This window comes from Etheostoma cragini, chromosome 10, assembly GCF_013103735.1.
Source record: "Etheostoma cragini isolate CJK2018 chromosome 10, CSU_Ecrag_1.0, whole genome shotgun sequence".
NCBI lineage: Eukaryota > Metazoa > Chordata > Actinopteri > Perciformes > Percidae > Etheostoma > Etheostoma cragini.
Genome location: NC_048416.1, coordinates 13,735,103 through 13,755,973, shown reverse-complemented (window position 1 = coordinate 13,755,973; position 20,871 = coordinate 13,735,103). Strand labels below are relative to the sequence as shown.

The 20,871-nt window shown below is 39.5% G+C and overlaps 3 protein-coding genes across 5 annotated transcripts in view; 2 read left to right on the top strand and 1 right to left on the bottom strand.

Moving 5' to 3' along the window:
• LOC117951476 (alpha-1A adrenergic receptor-like) overlaps positions 1-7,911 on the top strand; it is a 10,984-nt gene extending 3,073 nt beyond the window's left edge. Inside the window, exon 2 of the mRNA XM_034883188.1 lies at positions 6,793-7,911. Within this exon, the coding sequence (XP_034739079.1) occupies positions 6,793-7,358 (566 nt within the window). The 3' untranslated portion in view covers positions 7,359-7,911. The remainder of the gene's footprint in view (positions 1-6,792) is intronic.
• ccnjl (cyclin J-like) overlaps positions 5,649-20,871 on the bottom strand; it is a 34,857-nt gene continuing 19,634 nt past the window's right edge. Inside the window, exon 7 of one of the 2 annotated variants that reach the window (XM_034883189.1) lies at positions 5,649-5,659. The gene's annotated coding sequence lies outside the window, so the exon portion shown is untranslated. Of the gene's footprint in view, positions 5,660-16,632; positions 16,709-20,871 lie in introns of those variants that run through there. The other variant, XM_034883190.1, reaches the window with a different exon arrangement.
• LOC117951480 (gastrotropin-like) overlaps positions 15,919-20,871 on the top strand; it is a 20,007-nt gene continuing 15,054 nt past the window's right edge. Inside the window, exons 1-4 of one of the 2 annotated variants that reach the window (XM_034883194.1) lie at positions 15,919-16,059; positions 16,163-16,323; positions 16,430-16,519; positions 16,619-16,704. In XM_034883194.1, the coding sequence (XP_034739085.1) occupies positions 15,993-16,059; positions 16,163-16,323; positions 16,430-16,519; positions 16,619-16,678 (378 nt within the window). In that variant the 5' untranslated portion in view covers positions 15,919-15,992 and the 3' untranslated portion in view covers positions 16,679-16,704. Of the gene's footprint in view, positions 16,060-16,162; positions 16,324-16,429; positions 16,520-16,618; positions 16,914-20,871 lie in introns of those variants that run through there. The other variant, XM_034883192.1, reaches the window with a different exon arrangement.

Below are 20,871 nucleotides of genomic sequence, written 5' to 3'. Positions count from 1 at the left end.
ATATATATATATATATATATATATATCACTTGAATACTAAAAGTTATTACTTAAATACTAAAAGTGTGATTGGGCAGCTGTTATCGTCTTGTTGCTCCCGGAGTATTCATTAGCCTCCACCCACAGAGTTGGATTTCCTGTCTCACACTTGTTATTACCCTGCTCCTTCCTCTGTGTGCTGCCCCTGATATGTAACCTATGCGGGGGGTTCTAGATGGCGGTGTGCACCGGTGGCAACAGGACATGTGCTTTGTTTGCGTGTGCGTGTGTGTGAAGGAGTGCTGAGATTTTTAAAGAACCAGCAAAATTGAAAACTGAGGCTAAATGCTGCCTTCCAACAAGAGCCACTGTGATCCCTGACCCCTGAGTCTCAACATCAGAACATGTGCAGTTTAAAGAAATATGTGAACTCTCTCGCCTTTACAGCTGATCTGCCTATCTGATCCAAATTCTTTAAACAGTTGTTTTGTTTTTGCTACCAGTCCCAGAGTTTGAGTCATTCTTTTTTTTCAGGTTCTGAATTATTGTGGCTCCCTTTACGCCTTTAACTTGAAGAAAAGTATGGTATACAGACTTCAAGATAATAAAACAGAACATCAAAGTTTTTAAGTGAGTATCCAGGCAAGCTTTCTTGGAAAAAAAACAGTCCAACATTTCACACACATTCACTGAATGCTGTTTTACTTAGCTTTTTCTTTGTCAGTAAGGATGACATATCTAAAGTTAAAGTTATTTCAGGATACATTGTTATGTCACATTGTGAAAAAATAACACTGTAAAATTTTAATTGCACAGCTATAATCAGAGACTAGTGCAGGCATTGACCAAAAAAGGCTTTTTTAGGGGCCAGATGTAATAAAGGCAGCAAAAATTTAACAAAAAATGCTTATTGACCTTCAATATTTTCTCTTTAATAAAAATGCATTTTCATTGACACTCTTTCTCACCTTGCAAGCTGCACATCTGTCCCAGCAGGTCTCGATTACAACCTTATGTTAAGCAGCTAAACATTGTTCAGTCCAGATAGAAAAGTTTCTTATCATGAAATATATTTCATGCTGACTGACAGGGAAAGGGTTATGGAATTATGCATAGTATGCATAGATTCAATTTAGAACAATTATGAAAATAAAAAAATAACTCGTTATAATAATAATAAGACTTGTATAAATGACAAACAAAAAAATAAATAAAAGAATCCATTAGTAAGAAAAAATTAGACACATTTCTTCAAAAAACACCTGGAAAATTATGCAACAAGTAAACAAAATCAGACTCAAGCTGACATACTGAAGGAATAATGTCCAGCTGTCAGCAGCTGCATGCAGCTGAACACAGGACGCATGTATTAAGAAAACAAACAGATGGGGCTGCAATAAACTCATTTTCATTATTGATTATACTGCCAGTTGTTTTCTCACTTAACTGATTATTATTTGGTCTATAAAACGTCAGGATAAATTGAGAAATGCAAGGTGATGTTTTCATATTTCTTATTTGTTTGACCAAAGTGTAAAAGGAAAACAATACTTTCAATTTACCACAGTGGAAGAGTAGGAAAAGCAGCAAATCCTCACATTTTAGATGCTAAGACCAGTAAATGTTTGGCAATTTTGCTTAAAAAATGTTGATGGGTTGATTATCAAAACTATTGCTAATTAATTTCCTGTCCACTGAATAATCAATCATTGACAAATCGTCTGAGTCCTACATATAGGTAAACAAAGACAACAATTCTAAACCAAAATAAAAACGTATATTGTTATGAGCATGCAAGCATTGTCATAAAATGGAGGAAAATGTTTTGCTTTATCTTTTAAAATAAGACGATTCAATGGGGGGGCTTTTACTCTTGTTCTCATCTCCCAACTCAGCCGGAAAAAACAGAGTCCTGTGAAGGCCTCGCATTTAGCAACTGTTGCAAGCAGTGTGCCCATGTGTGAGAGAAACCAACACTTCAATGTGTTAACCAATTGTTTCCATGTAGAAGTGTTTTTTGGAAGCAACACTGTGTGTGTGTGTGTGTGTGTGTGTGTGTTGTGTTGTGTTGTGTGTGTGTGTTGCACGTTCTGTCAAAGGGACGGGGTGTAACAAACGAAGCTGACAAACTAATCTCAACTTGACAATAAGTCTTCTTTGTTCATCTTTCTTTGACTTCAAACCTTCAGTGTATCCAATTGAAATTGAAGTTAAGTGAATCACAAATTTAGATCAAGACAATGTTTGTGAGTGTGTTGATTTTTAAATGAGCTGGCAGGACTCTGCGCTCGGGGGTTAATTGAAACGGTTTTTCAAGGGGAAAAATAATGACATTGCTAAGCGTCAAAGCAATGGAGAAGAAAGGAGGTCGCCACAGGGCAGCAGGGGGAAAAGTGGGGGCCCCTGGGATGTCAACCCCATTTCCATGAAATAGCTTCATGCTATGGTTTCATTGAAAGCAATCTGCGAGGGCAATAACTTCTGTCCTTTTAGATCAAGACAAATTAATCATATTTATGGGTGTGTTATGAAACAGGGTGTGTGTGTGTGTGTGTGTGTGTGTGTGTGTGTGTGTGTGTGTGTACATGGCACCGAATAGGCATCATTTCTTCCAATTAGTAAGAATAACAGGATGCCTTGTTTTGTTAAGATGTTCCTGTGTTTCATAGTGAGTGGTGTGTGAGTATGTCTGTCCTCAGGAAGGAGGTGCAAACATTTATCATAACAGAAGGGCCAAGACCATCAACAATAACCCTCCCACAGGTATCACTATACCATTGTTTCGCATCCTCTGCCGTTCATACTATAGCCTTTTCAACATAAACACTTTTCAAGGGATGAAAATGGACCACATTCACACAAAACTTAAACACACAAACTTGGCTACAGGAAGGTCTGTTGTCAACCAGATTTATTTCTGTGTTTCCTACACTTTGATACAACGCTTATGTAGATATTTTTTGCTCTCTTTTGGGGCCTCTGGATGTTTAGAGGGCCCTTCCTGGGAGGCAGACAGAGCTGTGTTTGCATGTGCACATGACACTATTGTAGCCCATCTGATAGGTTTATACATGCAATGCACATTCTCCGAGCATATAGTATTTTATTCCATGCATCCCACCTATTGACTAAGCCAAGAGAACCACATAAATCGGCCCCACAGCTAATCCGTCAGTTCTGCCATTGAATATGCCTTTTCCTTGCCATGACATACAAGTTTATCAGTCAATTCAATTCAAAGAAATAAATAGATAGGTAACTCATGCATTCCTCATCGTATGAAATAAAGCTAAAAAAGTATTCAATTAATTGATTCAACGGAAAATAAAATAACTATTTTTATTTCTGATAAGTCATGAGATTCCATTTGCAAGTTAAAAGTACCCATAGATTCTCTGGTACCGACTTCTTACGTGTGAGGATTTGCTGCTTCTGTCTGTTTTAGATAAGTGTGATTTGGATATATTTGATCGTTTTGCGACTGTTTAATCGGCAAAACACACAATGTGAAAGTGTCACCTTGGGGTGGGCCAACATTTGATGTACATCTTTCAGTTTTTTCTAACAATTAAATTGCCAGATTAATAGATATGGGAAAAAATACATAGTCGCAGTCCTAGCACTAACACTAGCACGCATGAGCACACACACACACAGATTGATGGTAGTTCCGTAATTTAGGAGCCAAGTAAATGGAAGCTGGAAGTTATTCATATTGTTTAACAAATTGACTGGAGGATTGTGTGTGTGTGTGTGTGTGTGTGTGTGTGTGTGTGTGTGTGTGTGTGTGTGTGTGTGTGTGTGTGTGTGTGTGTGTGTGTGTGTGTGTGTGTGTGTGTGTGTGTCTTTTCTCTGAATAGTTGCAGTTCTGCAGCACAGGTTTTGTGACATCAAACCAAAAACAATGTGGGATGTTTCTGATTAATTCCAACTGGACACAACTCCCTTAAGACTGATTTTCACGACCAATAATACATTTAACCGTTTGGTTTTAGATTGTATGACGTACATTGAACCGCTTGAAATATGTTAAAGCTGGAAATGGGATATTTGGTAAAGAAGCAAGCTGAGGTGTTTATCTGTCTTCCTGTAATATCTTACCAGAGGTAATTTCACACATGAGAGCCTGAGATTATAGTGCATCCTCAGTCTTTTCAGTAATGTGATATCAATTTAGGAATGTGGGTTGTGTAAAGAAACAGTTTGACTCACATCTGCCCACTCACGAGCACGCACAAAGTCTTTCTTTCACAATATTCTCACCCTTGCTGTGTTTTTAACTTCAGGCTTCCCCCCTCATTAGCTTGTGAGATATTCTCCCTCTCTTAAAGCTTGGCCACAGGGGGAGTAAAGGTACCAAAAGGGTAGATTAAAGCAATTTAACACAGGCCAGACTCAACTCATTAGCATACATGACAAGTCTGTTTCAGAATATTTAACAATGTTGTCGTGTCCATCATTAGGATTGCCTCTAAATGTAGAAAAAAAGTCATGTTGGGTGTTACATACAACAGACTCCCCAAACTCACACTCATGCCCACACAACTCCAGCTATACTGTCGTGGTGGTAAGCTATCCATTCACTCTCAGAGAAAAGGTGCATTTCCTTTTAACTGTCTACCCTTTGCTCAAAACGAAGCATGTCTCAGTGTATTCATCTAAAAATGGATTCAGGGTCATCCTACTCTCTCTGTATTCTTTTGAAAGTTCCTCGATGAACTGTGACAGGGCGGCTGCATTGGTTTTTGAAAAAAAGGCAGCACTTTTATGCTTCTGATTGAATGCCTTCTATACAAGGTCTTTCTTTAATGATAAATAACATGTAAAATTGGCTTTCCTCAGCGCTCCACATCCTGTCTCCATGCTGTCTGACTGTAAAGATCTTATTTTTTAATAAATGCTTCCACCTACTGGACAAAACATCAATGTATTATGAGCAGGGATGCTCTGATCTGATACTGGCATAAGTAAAAAGACTGGATATCGGCCATGATGTAACCAATCCAGATTGAATACATTTTCTTCAGAGTCATTTCAGTGTTTCCAATAGCGAGCCAATCTGTTATAGTCATTGTGTCACAACAGGCCAGCAGCTTAGTTTTTAGTTCAACAGCAATTCTTTGCCGTATGTTACCTTACATGGAAATATTCCAATCACTTTTATGCAGTAAGAGGTAGAAACCTCTTTGAGAAAATAAGAGCACTGGTATTGCATCAATACTCAGGTATCTGCATCAGAAGAGAAAAAGTTGGATGAGTACATCCCTGATCATGACGTATTGATATAATGTGAGAGTTTGACCATGTGTTTGATCAATACCAAGTAAAAATGTGTATTAATGTGGATAAAGAAGCCAAGGAAAGATGGAAAAATCTCCAAAAGGCATCAAATGACAGATTAGACATTCGTATAATATGTCACAAAAATTGAGATTTTATTTCCATCATTTACGCTTTCAAAATTACAGAAAACAAAAAAATAGCGACTGCAAAGGTTTGGGCACCCTGCAGAGTTAATACCTTTTACTGCCCCCTTTGGCAAGTATCACAGCTTGTAAACGTTTTCTTGTAGCCAGCCTTTCAATTCTTCTTTGAGGTATCTTCGCACATTCTTACTTACAAAAGTCTTCCAGTTCTTTGAGATTTCTGGGCTGTCTGCCATGCACTGCTCTTTTAAGGTCTAGCCATAGATTTTCAATTATGTTGGGGTCAGGAGTTTGTGAAGGCCATGGCAAAACCTTCAGTTTACACCTCTTGATGTAATCCATCGTGAATTTTGAGGTGTGTTTAGGATCATTATCCATTTGTAGAAGCCATCCTCTCTTTAACTCCAGCTTTTTCACAGATGTCATTAAGTTAGCGATCTTGCTTTACCTTCCACTGTTCCTTATGACTGCCGTTTCTTAATTACATTCCAAACAGAGGATATTGGCATCTGAAAACGCTTTGCTATGTTCTTATAGCCTTGTCCTGCTTTGTGAGCGTCAACTATTTTCAGTTTCAGTTGTCTAGACAACTGCTTAGAAGAAGCCATGGTACTGATTGTTGGGTAAAGTCAGATGAGTCTGGGCATTTAAAACCTTAAGACTGAAATCACCTGGTCTTTCCAGACAATGATTGAGAATATTCCATGACACTGTCAGGTCTCAGCTTTCCAAAGGGAGCGGTGCATGCTATAAACCCTGCTGGGTGCCCAAACTTTTGAATTTTTTTTTTGTTTTCTGTTATTTTGAAAGTGTAAATGATGAAAACAAAATGTCTAATCTGTCGTTTGATGCCTTTTGGAAGTTTTTCCATCTTTTTTTTTTGGCTTCTTTATGCACATTGATAAAAAATTTCACCTGGGGTGCCCAAACATTCGAGTCCCACTGTAGATGCACTCGCCTACAAAATCACCACAGTAGTTGAGAATTAATTATTACTTCCAAATAGAGCTATTTATGTCATCTTTTAAACACAATTTTTTTTCTTATCGCAATATATATTGCAGGGAAAAATATATATAGCAATGTCAGTTTTTTCTAATATCGTGCAGGGCTACTTCTGAAAAGGAGTAGGCCTAACTACCCTTCTGAAAATGGTAACTAATTATTCTTTACCCTTTCAAAAACAGTAACTACCCTTTTTTTGTGGACCTTATTGTAAAGTGTTACCAAAATATTCCATGTTTATATCAGATCACATCATAGTAATGAGCTTTTAAGGAAAAAAAGGTTTCCAGGACAATTAAGCGGTTATATAGGGTTTCTATACAAAGCCATTGGTCACAAATGACACTACCTCCATGTTCTCTCTCTATTCTACTGTTTCTAGGGTCTTTTAATGTGAACCTGCGCCCACCAGAACTTCTCTTTAAAGTGATCTTCTGGCTGGGCTACTTTAACAGCTGCCTCAACCCCATCATCTACCCCTGCTACAATCGTGAGTTCAAGCTGGCCTTCATCCGCATCCTACGATGCCAGTTTCACCATCGTAAACGTCCCGGATGGAGGGCCTACAATTACCGCTCCTCCAACTTCAGCTCCTCCGGACACTCGCGCAAAGGCTCAACAGATCACAACTCTAGCTGCTTGAATGGCAGCCAGCATACACTGCCCTCTTCAGCCAGCCCAAGCCCCAGCTTCCTGAGCAAAGGTCTTCCACCTTGCCCTGAAGGGGAAACATTATACATTTGGGGGGGCACCACCCCAACTCCCTCCACACCCAACCTGCTGCCTGGCAGCCCTGCAGACTTCCAGCAGGGAGCTCTGAGAGGGGAGGGAAGAGGAGGGAAACCAGCTGAGGGGACGACAGGTGGTATTTTCTCTTTCTCCTTTGGGAAGAATAGAGACAAGGGAGTGGTCAACAAAAACAGCATGATGCCCAATGACAATGTGTGACTGTTGAGTCTTACTGAGATGTGAATTGTTACTCAAAGGATTAAAGTCACAAACAGAATTTCAAAGGTTTGCTGCATTCACTGTATATGGTCCTGTGATCATTCATCAGATAGTGGATTGTTGTTGTCATTAGTGGTCAGTGTAAGGTGAAGGTAATGAAGTATTGATTATGCTGCTTTATCAGAGGTATTTTTCCTATGTTACTGTATATGTGGTTGACTGGTTTCTTTCATTGAACAGTAAGGGGTTCAAGACAGTTAATCAAATTTACTGTTCACCACCCTCTTTGGGACTGTAAAGACACCAGTGCATGCATTTTAATTAAACAAAAAAGACACTTGAAGGAAAAAGGACATACTGTCAGAACCCTAATAGCCTTCCCTTCAGTCAAAAGTCCATGTATGCCCTGTAAACATCTGACAAAGAACCTGGCTCATGTAAAAAGTGTGTGATAATATAAGACAAATGATCACCTTTCTGTTGTCACTTGATATCGTCATGGTATGTTGTGAAAATAAAGTATAACCTGGTTTATCTGCTGTGCACACAATCATCAGATATCATCTCATTTGTATGTTCGATGTTCAGAAATTCAGAATATCAATATTAGAAATCGTGACGACGGCTCTCTATAGTCTATATCCTTGACGTTGCACTACTGGGATCGCTCTGGTGCCAAAGAAAATTCCACCAGATGCATGTATTTTACCTTTCCTTTTGCTTTCTTTGTGTTGGAATATCACATTCACTTTAAAAGCAGGCATGCTTGTTCCATTGCGGCGTATTTTTCCTGGCGCACGCCAGGAGCTGTTCACAGCCGAGGAGACCGACGTTCTCAGGGCTGATGTTATCATCTGCCTCTGATTAGAAGTGGTAAATTAACAGCCTACAGCAATGTAATACAATATAGTCTATGGCTTTTGATAGTGTCTGCAAAGACGTTTTTAGCATGGTGTGACATATTGTATTGAGTTTCCTCTAAGCAAAATGCTCTGAGACTATTTAAGTTGGGATTTTCTTGTGAAGGGTTAATGTGGAAAAAGTGACGCTAACATTATGCACTGCCGTTGTCAATATGGGAGTTGTTAAAAGTGTGTTGTCACCCTGAAAGTTCCACAGAAAGACAGTACACAGTGGCACCCATGTTAACATTCGTGTGCCAGTATTCTGCGAGCGATTTCTTTTGTGCATTTGGGTCAGACAGCCTGAGCACCAGAACAACAGAGATTTGTGAATTTATTAAATGGTTACCAGTCATACCAACCATATTGAGATGATCAATGGGAGTGTGAAAAATCCACTGCAGATCTTATGACTTCATACATTTGTAGTCCTTCTAAATACTCATCACATTCAGTGTGTTAGCATAAATCACCAGAATATCACCAGTGTTAGTCATCTGAAATAAAATGCAGAAAAACTAAATATTTATATTTAGTTGATTTAGAGGTTTTCTGTTTTTCATTCAAAACACAAGAGTGTGACAAGATTGACATTGTAGATTAATAAGGGTGGTGCACAGGTGGCATAAATACACTATTGTAACAGTATTTTATAACTACTGACCTTTTCGAATTGCAGAGGTTCACAATGTTTCAGATTCATGTCGGAGTGTGAGCTGGAAATGACTGTCTGGTTTTAAATGAACACTTTGAAGAAGTTTGGGTCATTACCCAGGTATATGAGCTTTAATTTCTATTTAAAAAAAGGCAGAATTAGACTTTTTGTCAGGTTGAATTTTTAAAATGTGATTAGTCATGCACAATTTGTGAAATAAGATAAAGAAAAATCTGTCAATGTTCTAATTTATATTAAAGAGATCCTCAATCAGGGAGCTAAAGTAACATATAGGGGCTGTATTTCACGAAATAAATGAAATTACTGGACGTGATATGTTAAAGGAATAGTTTGACATTTTGTTTCCTTGACAAGAGTTATGTGAGAAGATCAATACCTCTCTCATGTCTGTCCCGTAAGTCAGAAGACAGTTAGCTTAGCTTAGCATAAACACTGGAAGCAGGAGGAATTAGCTAGTGTGGCTCTGTTATGATGTTTTGTCTATGTGTTTAATTCTTACGTAAAACACAGTGTAAAAACAAAATGTGGTTTTACGAGAGGTTATGTGGCAGACTATTAGTGATCTTTAGGGGCTGGTTGGCAGATTTTATTATCCTTGGACAGAGCCAGGCTAGCGGTTACCCTTTTTCCAGTCTTTATGCTGAGCTAAGATAACCCTCTTCTGGTTGTAGTTATTTGTTATTCCAGTTTATCTATCTCTGGACCACAATGCGCTCCATAGTTGAAAGCCAGTTAAACCATACCTCAGGGTAAATTTCTGCAAGATCCTTGTCGGCTATGAGGATAAAATGTTTGCGCTTTTTCAGCGACTTCTCTGGGTATGGCGTTTGGATTATGTTGTGTCCCCTGGATAATTCCTTTTTTATGTCTGTGTGGGAAACCCTCAGCACAAATAATATTGAAGGTTACAACAGCTAACATTTCTGTCTGACTTTTGAATTAAAATGGGGACAGCAATGCTGTTGTAGAGCAGGATCACGAGGGATCAGATAAACAAGGTGTTAGGAATGCTTTGGTGGTCTTGGTATATTAACATCCATCCATCCATCTTCATTTGCTTATCCAGTATTGGGGGGTCGTGGGGCTAGCAGCTCTAGCAGGGGACCTCAAACTTCCCTTTCCCGAGTCACATCAACCAGCTCCGACTGGGGGATCCTAAGGCGTGTCCAGGGCAGGTTGGAATTATAATCCCTTCACGTAGTCCAGGGTCTTCCCAGAGGCCTCCTCCTGGCTGGACGTGCCAGTAGCACCTCCCTAGGGAGGCCTCTAGGAGGCATCCTTACCAAAGCACTCCATCGGTTTCCTGCTGAAGACCATGGTCTCAGATTTAGAGGGGCTGATCCTCATCCCAGCTGCTTCACACTCGGCTGCAAACCAATCCAGTGAGTGCTGAAGGTCACAGGCCGATGATGCCATCAGGACTACATCGTCTGCAAAAAGCAGCGATGACATCCCCAGCCCACCAAACTGCAAACCCTCCCCACCCTAACTATGCCTCGATATCCTGTCCATAAATACTCCAAACAGGATTGGTGACAAAGCGCAGCCCAGATGGGATGGTCACAAGAAGGGAACCCCTAACCCCATAATCCCACAGCACCTCTAACAGTGTCTCCCAGGGGACCTGGTCATACGCCTTCTCCAGATCCACAAAACACGTGTAGACCAGTTGGGCATAATCCCAGGATCCTTGCAAGATTGAAGATCTGATCCGTTGTCCTTTACCAAGGAGGCTGCGAAGTGTGAAACCCCTGTAATTGGCACACACCCTCTGTTTGAAGAGGGGAACCACCACCCAGGTCTGCCACTCCTTTGGCACTGTCCCAGACTTCTACACAATGTTGAAGAGGAGTGTTAAGCAAGACAGCCCCTCCACACCCAGATCTTTCAGCATTTCTGGACAGATCCCATCAATTCTTAGGGTTTTGCCGCTGTGGAGTTGTTTAACTATCTCATCGACTTCCACCAGGGAAATTGACGACGATCCCTCATTATCCTCCAGCTCTGCCTCTACCACATAGGGCGTATTAGCTGGATTTAGGAGTTCCTCAAAGTGTTCCTTACACTGCCCTATTACCTCCTCAGTTGATGTCAAAAGCAAACCATCCTTATTGTATACAGCTAGGATGGTTCCCCACTTCCCCCTCCTGTGGTGGCGAACGGTTTTCCACCAACAGTCCTTCTCCATGTCTTCTCCGAACTTCTCCCACACCCGCTGCTTTGCTGCTTTCAGGGCAGAGGCGGCAGCCCTTTGGGCCCTTCATTACCTTGCAACTCCCTCTGGAGCCCATTGGAATAACATATCCCGGAAAGACTCCTTCTTCTGTCGGACGGCTTCCCTGACCACCGGCGTCCACCAGGGTGTTCATGGGTTACCGTCCCTTGAGGCACCTAACCCCCAAATTTCACAGGATGCGGAACGGCTGTGCATCGGCTCCGCTGTGTGCCGGCTGCGTGCTCCGCTGTCTGTCAACACCCACTAGGTAGGTTTTTATAGACATACTATCAAACAAAGTTGTTACATTTCATTTTATTATATGATGTTTGCTTGCTTGTACAGATCCAGTGTGGCAGATAAGCTTGGTCTAACTTTCCGGAAGTTACTGTAATGTCCAGTAGGGGTCCTACAGGGATGTAGTGCATGGTACAGTCTCTCCATGTGTTACTCCCAAGAGCCAAACTGGTACATGAAGCTGACCTTTCCTTGAAAACCCAGCGTAAGCCAAAGATACCTTATTCAAGATGACTAGCTCCAGACTGTAGGCTACTTTACAAAAGCGGAAACAAATAATTGTAAGTTTGGGACCCTTTGCACTGAAATATTGTAAGACCATCTGTTAATTCAAAGAAAAAACTAAATCTGCCTAGTTTTTATTTGCTGTAAAATGCAACATTACAACTTTCATCCATTCACCCACAGAGGATATTTCACTTGTGAGTACTTTGACTATACATGTTTTATACATATGTCTAACGGGAGGGGGACGGCATCTGTGACAGGTTGAAATACAATTGTCAATTTATTGTAAATTAACTTTAGTTTTTCCAATTGAGGTATTAAAGCTTGATTTTCAAAAAATTAAAAAGAAATATATTGACTTTTGAAATTACTGATCAATCCACAAGTCTTAAAATTGAAAGAGGATGAGATAAGAGGCACAAACTACCCGCTGAAACAAACAAACTAGCGTTTAATAATATATTCAAAAACTAATAATACAAATCATTTTCTACAATAGATGAAACAAAGGAATGACCTACTGCTGCTGAAATCAGGCATAAAGGATTATCATCCAGCCTCCATGACTGCCAAAATAAGAAGACACAATATTATATTTTAATATTTTATTTTAAAAATATGTTGGAATTTAACTTAAGACAGTTGGACACACTACCTCTGGTATAGTATTTCCAAAAGATAGTCAAGAGTTTGGGTTTCTCTTTGTCTCAACAAAGGTCCATGGCTGGACTGAAATCAGGAATTTTGCAAATCAAGGTGGGGAGCTCCACTTTACTTACAGTTAACCACTTACTTCTTAAAAAAGATTGATTTCTGAAAAGAATTACAGCTCTTAAAGGATTGGCATGTTAAACTTTGACTAAACTCTGAATACAACACATGTAAACAATCAGTCATGGTTTTCAGCGAGCAGGGATTGGCCTTTTAAGTCCGGTGCTCAAAAGCAACCAACAAATGTTTGAGTTGCTACCCGGAAGTCTAGGCGTATAATCCATTTGGTTTATGTTGTAAAGTGTCCTTTATCATTGATTATTTGGCATGTTCTGCAGCTTGATAGGCACAGGCTTATATGTTTTCTGTTCTTCCTGAAACTGTATATAAGTACACAACGGTTTATGGTAAAAAATAATTAAACTTTACCTAGACTATGTGCCAGAAAGTTGCAGTTATCTTCACAGCCACTGACAGAGAACCATCCTCGATCAGCCACCAGGGCGCTCACAGTGGACCGCTGATCTCTCAGCAGATCTTCTCTCAGCAGCTTGGAGCAGAACAACAACCAAAGGTGGCTTAGACTCAAGTGATCCAGCATTTCTGCTAAGGCTTTCTTTAGAGATGTGGAGGCCATTTGTCACAAATGTAAACATCCCAGATCCAGACTAAGCTGTCCATAGCTGGATCAACTGAAGTCCTTGCAGGAAGACACATATGGTGCCTTCAAAGTCTGTTGGAAATACAACTATTATCCCAAGCTGTCTATTAGGCACAGATGCCAAACTATGGAGGGTAATTGGTTTTTGTTTGTATTTGTGGTGAATTTCTTTTGTTGCACATTGCTTGAATTATGTATATAAAAAAGGGGCCATTACGCTACTCAGAATGATTTATGTGCATACATTTTCAAAAGACAATATATCTGTGACAATTTAACAATAATAATAATAATAATTGTTAGAATAGTGTCATGTCTGTTTGCTACTGTAAGTATAGTATGTAATAGTAGTATATAGAAGACAGTATAAAGATAACAATTAAAACAGTACTGTTAATAATAATAATAAGAATAGCAATAAGAACATTCGGCTATAAAAGGACATTAACCATACATTATCAGTCAAAAATAGTCTATGTATGTATGTATTGTCCTCTCTGTCCTATATCCTCCTTCCACCGAGTTGTACAGTCTGATGGCATGAGGGACAAAGGAGTCCTTGAGTCGGTTGGTCCTACACTTGGGAAGCAGCAACTTTCGACTGAACAGGCTCCTCTGGGTGCTGATGACGGTGTGCAGGGGGTGGCTGGCATTGTCAATAATGTCCAGCAGTTTGTCCAGTGTCCTCCTCTCTGCCACCAGTAAGTCCAGCTTCATGCCGACCACAGAGCCGGCCCGCCTGATCAGTTTATCCAGCCTGGAGGTGACTGCTTACGTCCAAAGATAACAAAAAGCACGTACAGTGTGTCTCACCACAAATGTAACTTCAGTCCTAAAGCAACCAGCAGTACGCAAGACTTTGTTCACTCACCAATTAAGGAGGATTAAACAGCTGTTCAAAGATGGACGCTCCTAATGATACTGATTTAAATGTTGCAGATAAAACCTAGTATTAGGTTTAAAAATGAATGTGTTTTCATTATCATGCTTCGTTTTTGTGTCATGGAGGATGACAGAATGCAAGCTTTTTTTCATGGAGTTGTGTTTTATGCTAAACATACAGTGTTATCTTTACATCTTGATTTGCTCAAAGTAGCCAGGCTGGTATTTGTATTCATGACTGAGATATTAGATGTCTGATAACAGTTTTTCTTCAAGCAATGAGAGGAACAGAAACTTCATAAATAAATAAATACTAATAGGGTGTCTGGAGGATAAACAAGGTTAGAAGGTGAGTGCAGGTTCTAATTAGAAGAGTAACTGAGTGCAACCAAACCAACAAACACACATTCAATCCAAAAGGGGGCTGCTCTCCTGAAAAGGTCCAAACTCTAATTCAGGTGAGAGCACTTTAATGTTTCATTTTAGAGCACATGTTCCTTTTATGTGTCCCTTCCACTTTCAGTCAGCAACTGTGAGGAAGTTATGGAAGGTTTCAGCCTTTCAAATACTTGTTGATTTTCTTAGTCTTCTTTGACTATGATGATGATCATTATCATTAAAATGAATAGCTTCGGCGTTTGGATTGTTGGTCAGACAAAACAGCTATTCATTTTGTTTTATTTGTATTATTATATCTTTCATTATAGACCAAACAATAAATGGACGAATCGAGAAAAGAATCAGCGGATTTACGAATACCAATAGTGAAACTAATATTTGGTTGCAGCCCTGTGCAAGACAGGCAGTTAGGAGAACTCTGGCACCAATTGCTCAACCACATACCATAATGTTAACTCATGATAATGTTCATAAGGTTTATGCTGGTGGAAGATTATTTATCACATTAATTCTTAGCCTTAAATGCTTTAATCACAATAGTGATAGCTTCAATTTAAGGATGCTATTTTAATCTGAAAATACATGCATGACCTCTATTGAAATGTTTATAACATGTAAAAAAAGGATAAACCTGTTTTTTTTGTTCTGAGCATTTTACTGCACCAAACATGCTCAGACTTGCAACATGCTGGAAAAACCGCAAGTGGGAGCAAGTAAGTACTTTGGATTTTTGCCAGGTAAAAAAATTGCAGCTTAAAGTGCCAATATTATGGGATTTGGGTCGTTATTTTGTGTCTCTGGTGCTGTTTTGAGTGAGATAAGGATTTCTGAATGTCCTCTGCCTTCAGTCTCCGGGTGAGCTGTTCGAAATCAGCACGGCTTTCTACGTAACTAGCCAAGACGAGGTGGCTAACCGTAGCATGCTAGCACCTGCAAGCTAGCTTGTTTTCAATGGCAAAACACTGCTATAATACACACTAGTTCACCATAATCTACAAAAGAACTACTTACATGCTCCTGTTCTGCAGGTATTCCACAAGTGCGGCCTCGTTTAGAAGAAGTCTCCCAGCTTATCCTGTGTTGTACTGACCAAAGTTGGAGAAAGAGTCATCTAGCTGGTGTGAGCCTTACCTAGCTACTGTGCATACATGTGCAACCCCAAAGATATTATAGAAGTGAGACGTCTCACTCTGTAGCTAAAACAAGTGAGACATCTCACTCTGTACCTAAAACAGAGACCTAAACACAGGGTGAAAAGAGGATCTGCAGCAATGTGCGGTACAACACAAATATGGTGTTTTTTGAAAATGAAACCTATTCTGGTACAACCTCAAAATACAATTATGAACCTGAAAATGAGCATAATATGGGCGCTTTAAAACTATGCAACAAATTGTCTTGGAAAAACACAGCTGACATTTTTCTGACTTACATGGTAAGGGGCAATTCTTGGCCCTGTAGAAAGGCCTTTTTCGGCCCTCCTCACATGAGCCCCGTTTTCCCGCCAATCTGACGCCCCTGCACACAAGTGTATGACACATGATGAGAGGAAAGGAAGAGGCATGTCTGGCAGAAGGTAAAAAAGAACAACTATGACACAGCAGGCCACTCCTTTTTTTTGTCTCAAACTACTTCCTCACCTCGTCTCCTCTCTTTCACCGTCATGGCTTTCACTGGGAAATATGAGCTGGAGAGTCAAGACAACTACGTGGAGTTTCTGGAAGTCATTGGTATTAGGTTATTTTTCTATTAACACATAAAACAAAAATGGATACTTTTTAGTCATCTTTTATTTAAACTAGTATATTTAAAATTTCACCTGCTCTGTCACAGGGCTTCTCAATGCCAAGACAGACCACAAAGTGGTAACGGAGGTGCTTCAGGATGGGAAGAACTTCACCTGGACACAAACCCTTCCCAACTGGACCTGGTCCAACAAGTTCACCGTTGGACAGGAATGTGAGCTGGAGACGATGACAGGCGCTAAATTCAAGGTGAGTTAATAACAGGCACTGGAGAAAATTTCCAAGACTTGTCTTAACGTTTTTATGTAAGCAAACTCAACGGACATTTCCCTCTGTGGCCTTTTGTGACCTGTAGTCTCCTGTTACTATGGAAGGCGACAAGATTTCAATCCAGTTTCCTCAGTACCACTTCACAGCAGAGATCCTTGAGGATAAGCTAGTGATGGTAAGACAAGTAAGCAACGAAACACAATTGCCGAGTAATACTCACTGTTTGCTGTACTTTTATCTATAAGCGTATGTATCTTTTCCTTGTGTGCTCTAGAATTGCATCACTCCAGGAGAGAAGAGTGTGACTTTCAAAAGAATCAGTAAGAGGATCTAATGCTGCGAGACTCAACATGCATCAATGCAACTCCAATTACTGAACCAAGAGGAATAAAATAACCATCTGTAGTGAGGAGCAAATAGAGTGTTTCTTAGCTTCACAGGACTGGGTTTTGTTGTGTTGTTGTGTATAAATGGAAGGGCTGAAACTGTGAACTGTACTTCAACATAGATTAAGTAATTCACCTGTACCAGTATCCTTGTTTGATCCAATAAAAATAATTTAAATATAATTACATTTCAATAATCTGATTTACTTTAACTTATTTCACGCCACTGATGTTTTCTTTGACAGTCTAGGTCTCATAGCATATTTTCTGTGTAGCACATATTCACTGCAACGTAATTTGCAAATAATTCTATGATTTGTGGCTTATGACCTGCCAAATGTGTGCAGAACCTGTAGTTGGAAAGTCAGCTGTGGCAACAAGAGCTGAAAAGAGAAACAAATATCATTCAAAATGTTAAATTAAAAACAAGCCCAAGTCACACAAAAATAACTTCTAAACATGCCGACTGTCCATGCCATAATCTGAACCTTTAATTATTAAAATACAAGAGCAAAAATCTCTCCACTGCCATTAATCTGCCATTAAATTAAGCAGTTCACTTTGTCTTCTTACGAACCATCTTGTTAGTAATGGCACCAATGGTGTTAACCTAAAACAGTGAGGAAAAATGTGAATATATATATATTAAAAAAATACATCTCAAACCATGTCAGAGGTGTAAGCGTATTTGGGGAACTGAATCTTGACTTTACCGCCATACAAAGTGACAGTGGTCTAAAACAACATGTATGATCAAACTGCAGTTGAACAAAAACAGTGTTTAAATATTTAAAATATCATAAAACATCCAAAGGTGACCTACAGAGATGTGAACCCTTTTAGTTCTTAATATCTGCATCATACCATGTGATCTGCCCTTTGCTAGGCGCGTCTGCTGATCTGTGAAGTAGTGTGAACTTTCTTGTTCGTGTTTTACATCTTTTTTTCTTTTTTTCCCTCATTTTCTGTTTCAATCTCTGTGAGTGATGGTCTGTCCTGTCGTTGCTGTCATCTTAATGTGTCTTGTTTGTGTTTTTTTGTTTTGTGTTTTTGTGTGTTTTTAATGCGCTTTTGAAATCTAGCAACAACTTACCAAATTAAATTGATTGTAAATTGATGGTTTGCCTAACACCTCGCCGAAGGACTACAGTCAAAAACTAGCCGGCTGGCTAACACTGGCAGATTTACAGGAATGTTAACGAATTACCGCTGTTCTTACAAAATAAATAAAATGAAATGAAAAAGTTATCCTCATTTTCAGGTTTATACATGTATTTTGAATCATTGTGAATGAATGAAGTTGAATTTTTTTTCTATAAAAGTACACAACTCCAGCTGCCGTGACACCAACACCCCTGCCTGTGTAGCTGTAACACTTGAGCAGGCCGCCATTTGAACACCAAATGCTTCAGTGAAGGATGGGAAGCCAGAATGTCACAGCAAAGTAAAGTAAAGTGTACTCACTGATACTGAATGATCTGAACCTGGACAATATTACACATGCTACTGCAGCTAGCAGTGGACACACGTAAAGCAACTTCTCCTCTCTGTTCCCCTGCATGAGACCGGGTGAGAAAGCCGCTGAGCAGATCACAGAATGACAACTTTCAGGACGATCAGAGAGAAAGGTGCTTGAATTTTGGAATATTTATCCCCAAAAACTTTTTATATAGGAAACACCAAGTATTTTTAATTGGAGTTTTGTTTTTACAAGTAACTCTGGCATTACTACAGTGTGTGGCCTGGTTTTGTTTTTGTTTAATGTATTTAATCATCCCTCCAGTTTGTATCTTGACTCATCATACATAAATCTTGTTCTGTTTCCTTCTTTTATTTTTAGTTCAAATGCAAATAAACGACATTAAACTAAATATCTGCGAGGGATGTCTGTCCTTTGTCAGCATTAATAAGCATTAAGGAAGCGCTGCCGGCTCAGGAGCTGAGCAGGACGGGGCCTCAGCTCAGCTCAGCTGGTAAAATATGTTTAAATAAATATTTGATTAATGTGAACTGTGCCTCAGGAGGAATCTGGTGTCATGAACACAATATCACCAACACCTGTGCAAACGGATACAATGCAATAGTTTAAGATGCAAGGACAATTACTGAGACAGAGGTGGTCATTCAACTTTTTGGAGTATTTATTGGTTGTTGCACTGAATTGCAAATGTTGCAGCGTGTCTCATTTGAGGGCTATTCATTTCAAATGCAACATACACACAGCCTGGTTCCAGACCTCTGAATCGTCTCATGTACAATAGTTTTCAGTGATTAGAATAGTATTGAAGAAATGACATATGATATGAAGAAAATGAAGTGGCAAATCAGTCCGATGATCAAGCTAACATCTAAAACCACAATCATGGTAATAATGGGACCAAGTACTCCAACATTTATTTAAGTTGTGTTAATATTATTAACTGTATATTATTTAATATATTTCTTCATTATCTAAGCTTAATTTTTTATAATAGATAACTTCCGCTATTGCTCGTCTGTCTTTTACAATTAAAGTATGTTTTGGTCCGGACGTGCTGTTGTCCATGTGAGCATGTCTGCCAAAGTGCAGAGGTCAAGCAGGTGTCCCAGACACACAGTAAAGCCAGTCCTACTTCCAGTCGTCTAATCTTTCTGTCACATAAAATTCAAAAACAGTACTGGCTCTAAATCGTGGACACTGTACAGTTTTGTGGTTGTAAATACATCGGGATCGATGAACACTCTTCTCCTCTGACCTGCTTCAGGACAGAGAATGCTTCACGTGGACCAACACGTTTACCCTCAACCAGGAGACAAACGTCACCGTGAATACACAGCCATGTATGCTAGAATCAAAGAGAAGTGTCCCAATCAGCTACATTCTCAAACGTTCTCCTTGAGAGGAACAGCACACAAATAACTGCACTTTTCCACTGTCACCACCAAGAGGCGCATTCTTTCCACAATTGAAACCAGAGGGTGTTCTCTCCAAAGGAACCACTGTTAGGAATCGGTTTCCATGCATTAAGAGAATGGGCTCCTATCTTTTGGAAATGGATGTTGAATGTTATCAGATAAATAGCTGGAGTATGTTTGCATTTGGGAAGCTGTCATTTGCATAGACCATGTTAATATTAATCACCTATTACTCTGTTCTACCAGAATGTTTGGATGCCAATCTTTAACGTGTTTAGCTGAGAAATAATGGGTTTCATTTAATAAAGGAATGTTGTTGCATGGTGAAAAAATGACTGAGAAACAGTACCACATTGCTACCTCTGTGACATAAAGCATCTGTGACTTGGACATTTGACATGCTCATCATAGAATCTCTGGCTTTGGCAAAAGACAATCCTAGTAACAGTATCGTATCACAAGGTGCCTGTGTAGGAGCTTTTTAATGAGTGTGACATCACACTTCACAAGGAAGTATTGTAGCTGTTTTTTTCATGTGTTCTTATGATTGAGAATAAAACAGCATTTGATTTTTAAGAGGCAGAACATTTAGCAAAAGGGAAATTCCGTGGCCTGCTTTTGGTTTAAAAAAACTTCTGAGTCCCTAAATCAGAGAGGGGACAGGTAGAGGAAAACTCACGATGATACGGAGAAAACACGAGAATGTTGGCTAACTGAGAACAAAAGAAAAATCACCTAAACAACAGCAAGAAATATAAAACCATTTACAACATCGATCCTTCAAAGAGTGTTACGATGGACCTCAACTTACATTAAAGATATTTACTGTAGTTTTATCAAAACAGTCATTACAGTGCACTGTGAGTAAGGTATTGCCACCATCTACAGAGGTGAGTACAACACATTGACTTAAGTATGCAAGGTTTCCAGTTTATTGAGGAAGTGGACAGAATCATTCCATGTATAAATGTAAAGGAAACAATGATACAGCGAGGCCAGATAAAGTTAGAGGGGCCCCAGGTTAAAAATGAACTGCTGGGCCTCTTTTAAGTCCCTCTTCCCCTGACACTTTGTGCATGATAAACACCTTTTCTGGGCTAGTCTACTTCTGGGATCTTATATTTGATGTGTCGTCATTTGATTGAACACAAATTCATTTAGGAAGGGGCACTGAATCAGCAAAACGTCAAAGCTGATTACATTTTATATTATGAGTTAAAACCAATAGAGAATTTTGAAAGTTGAC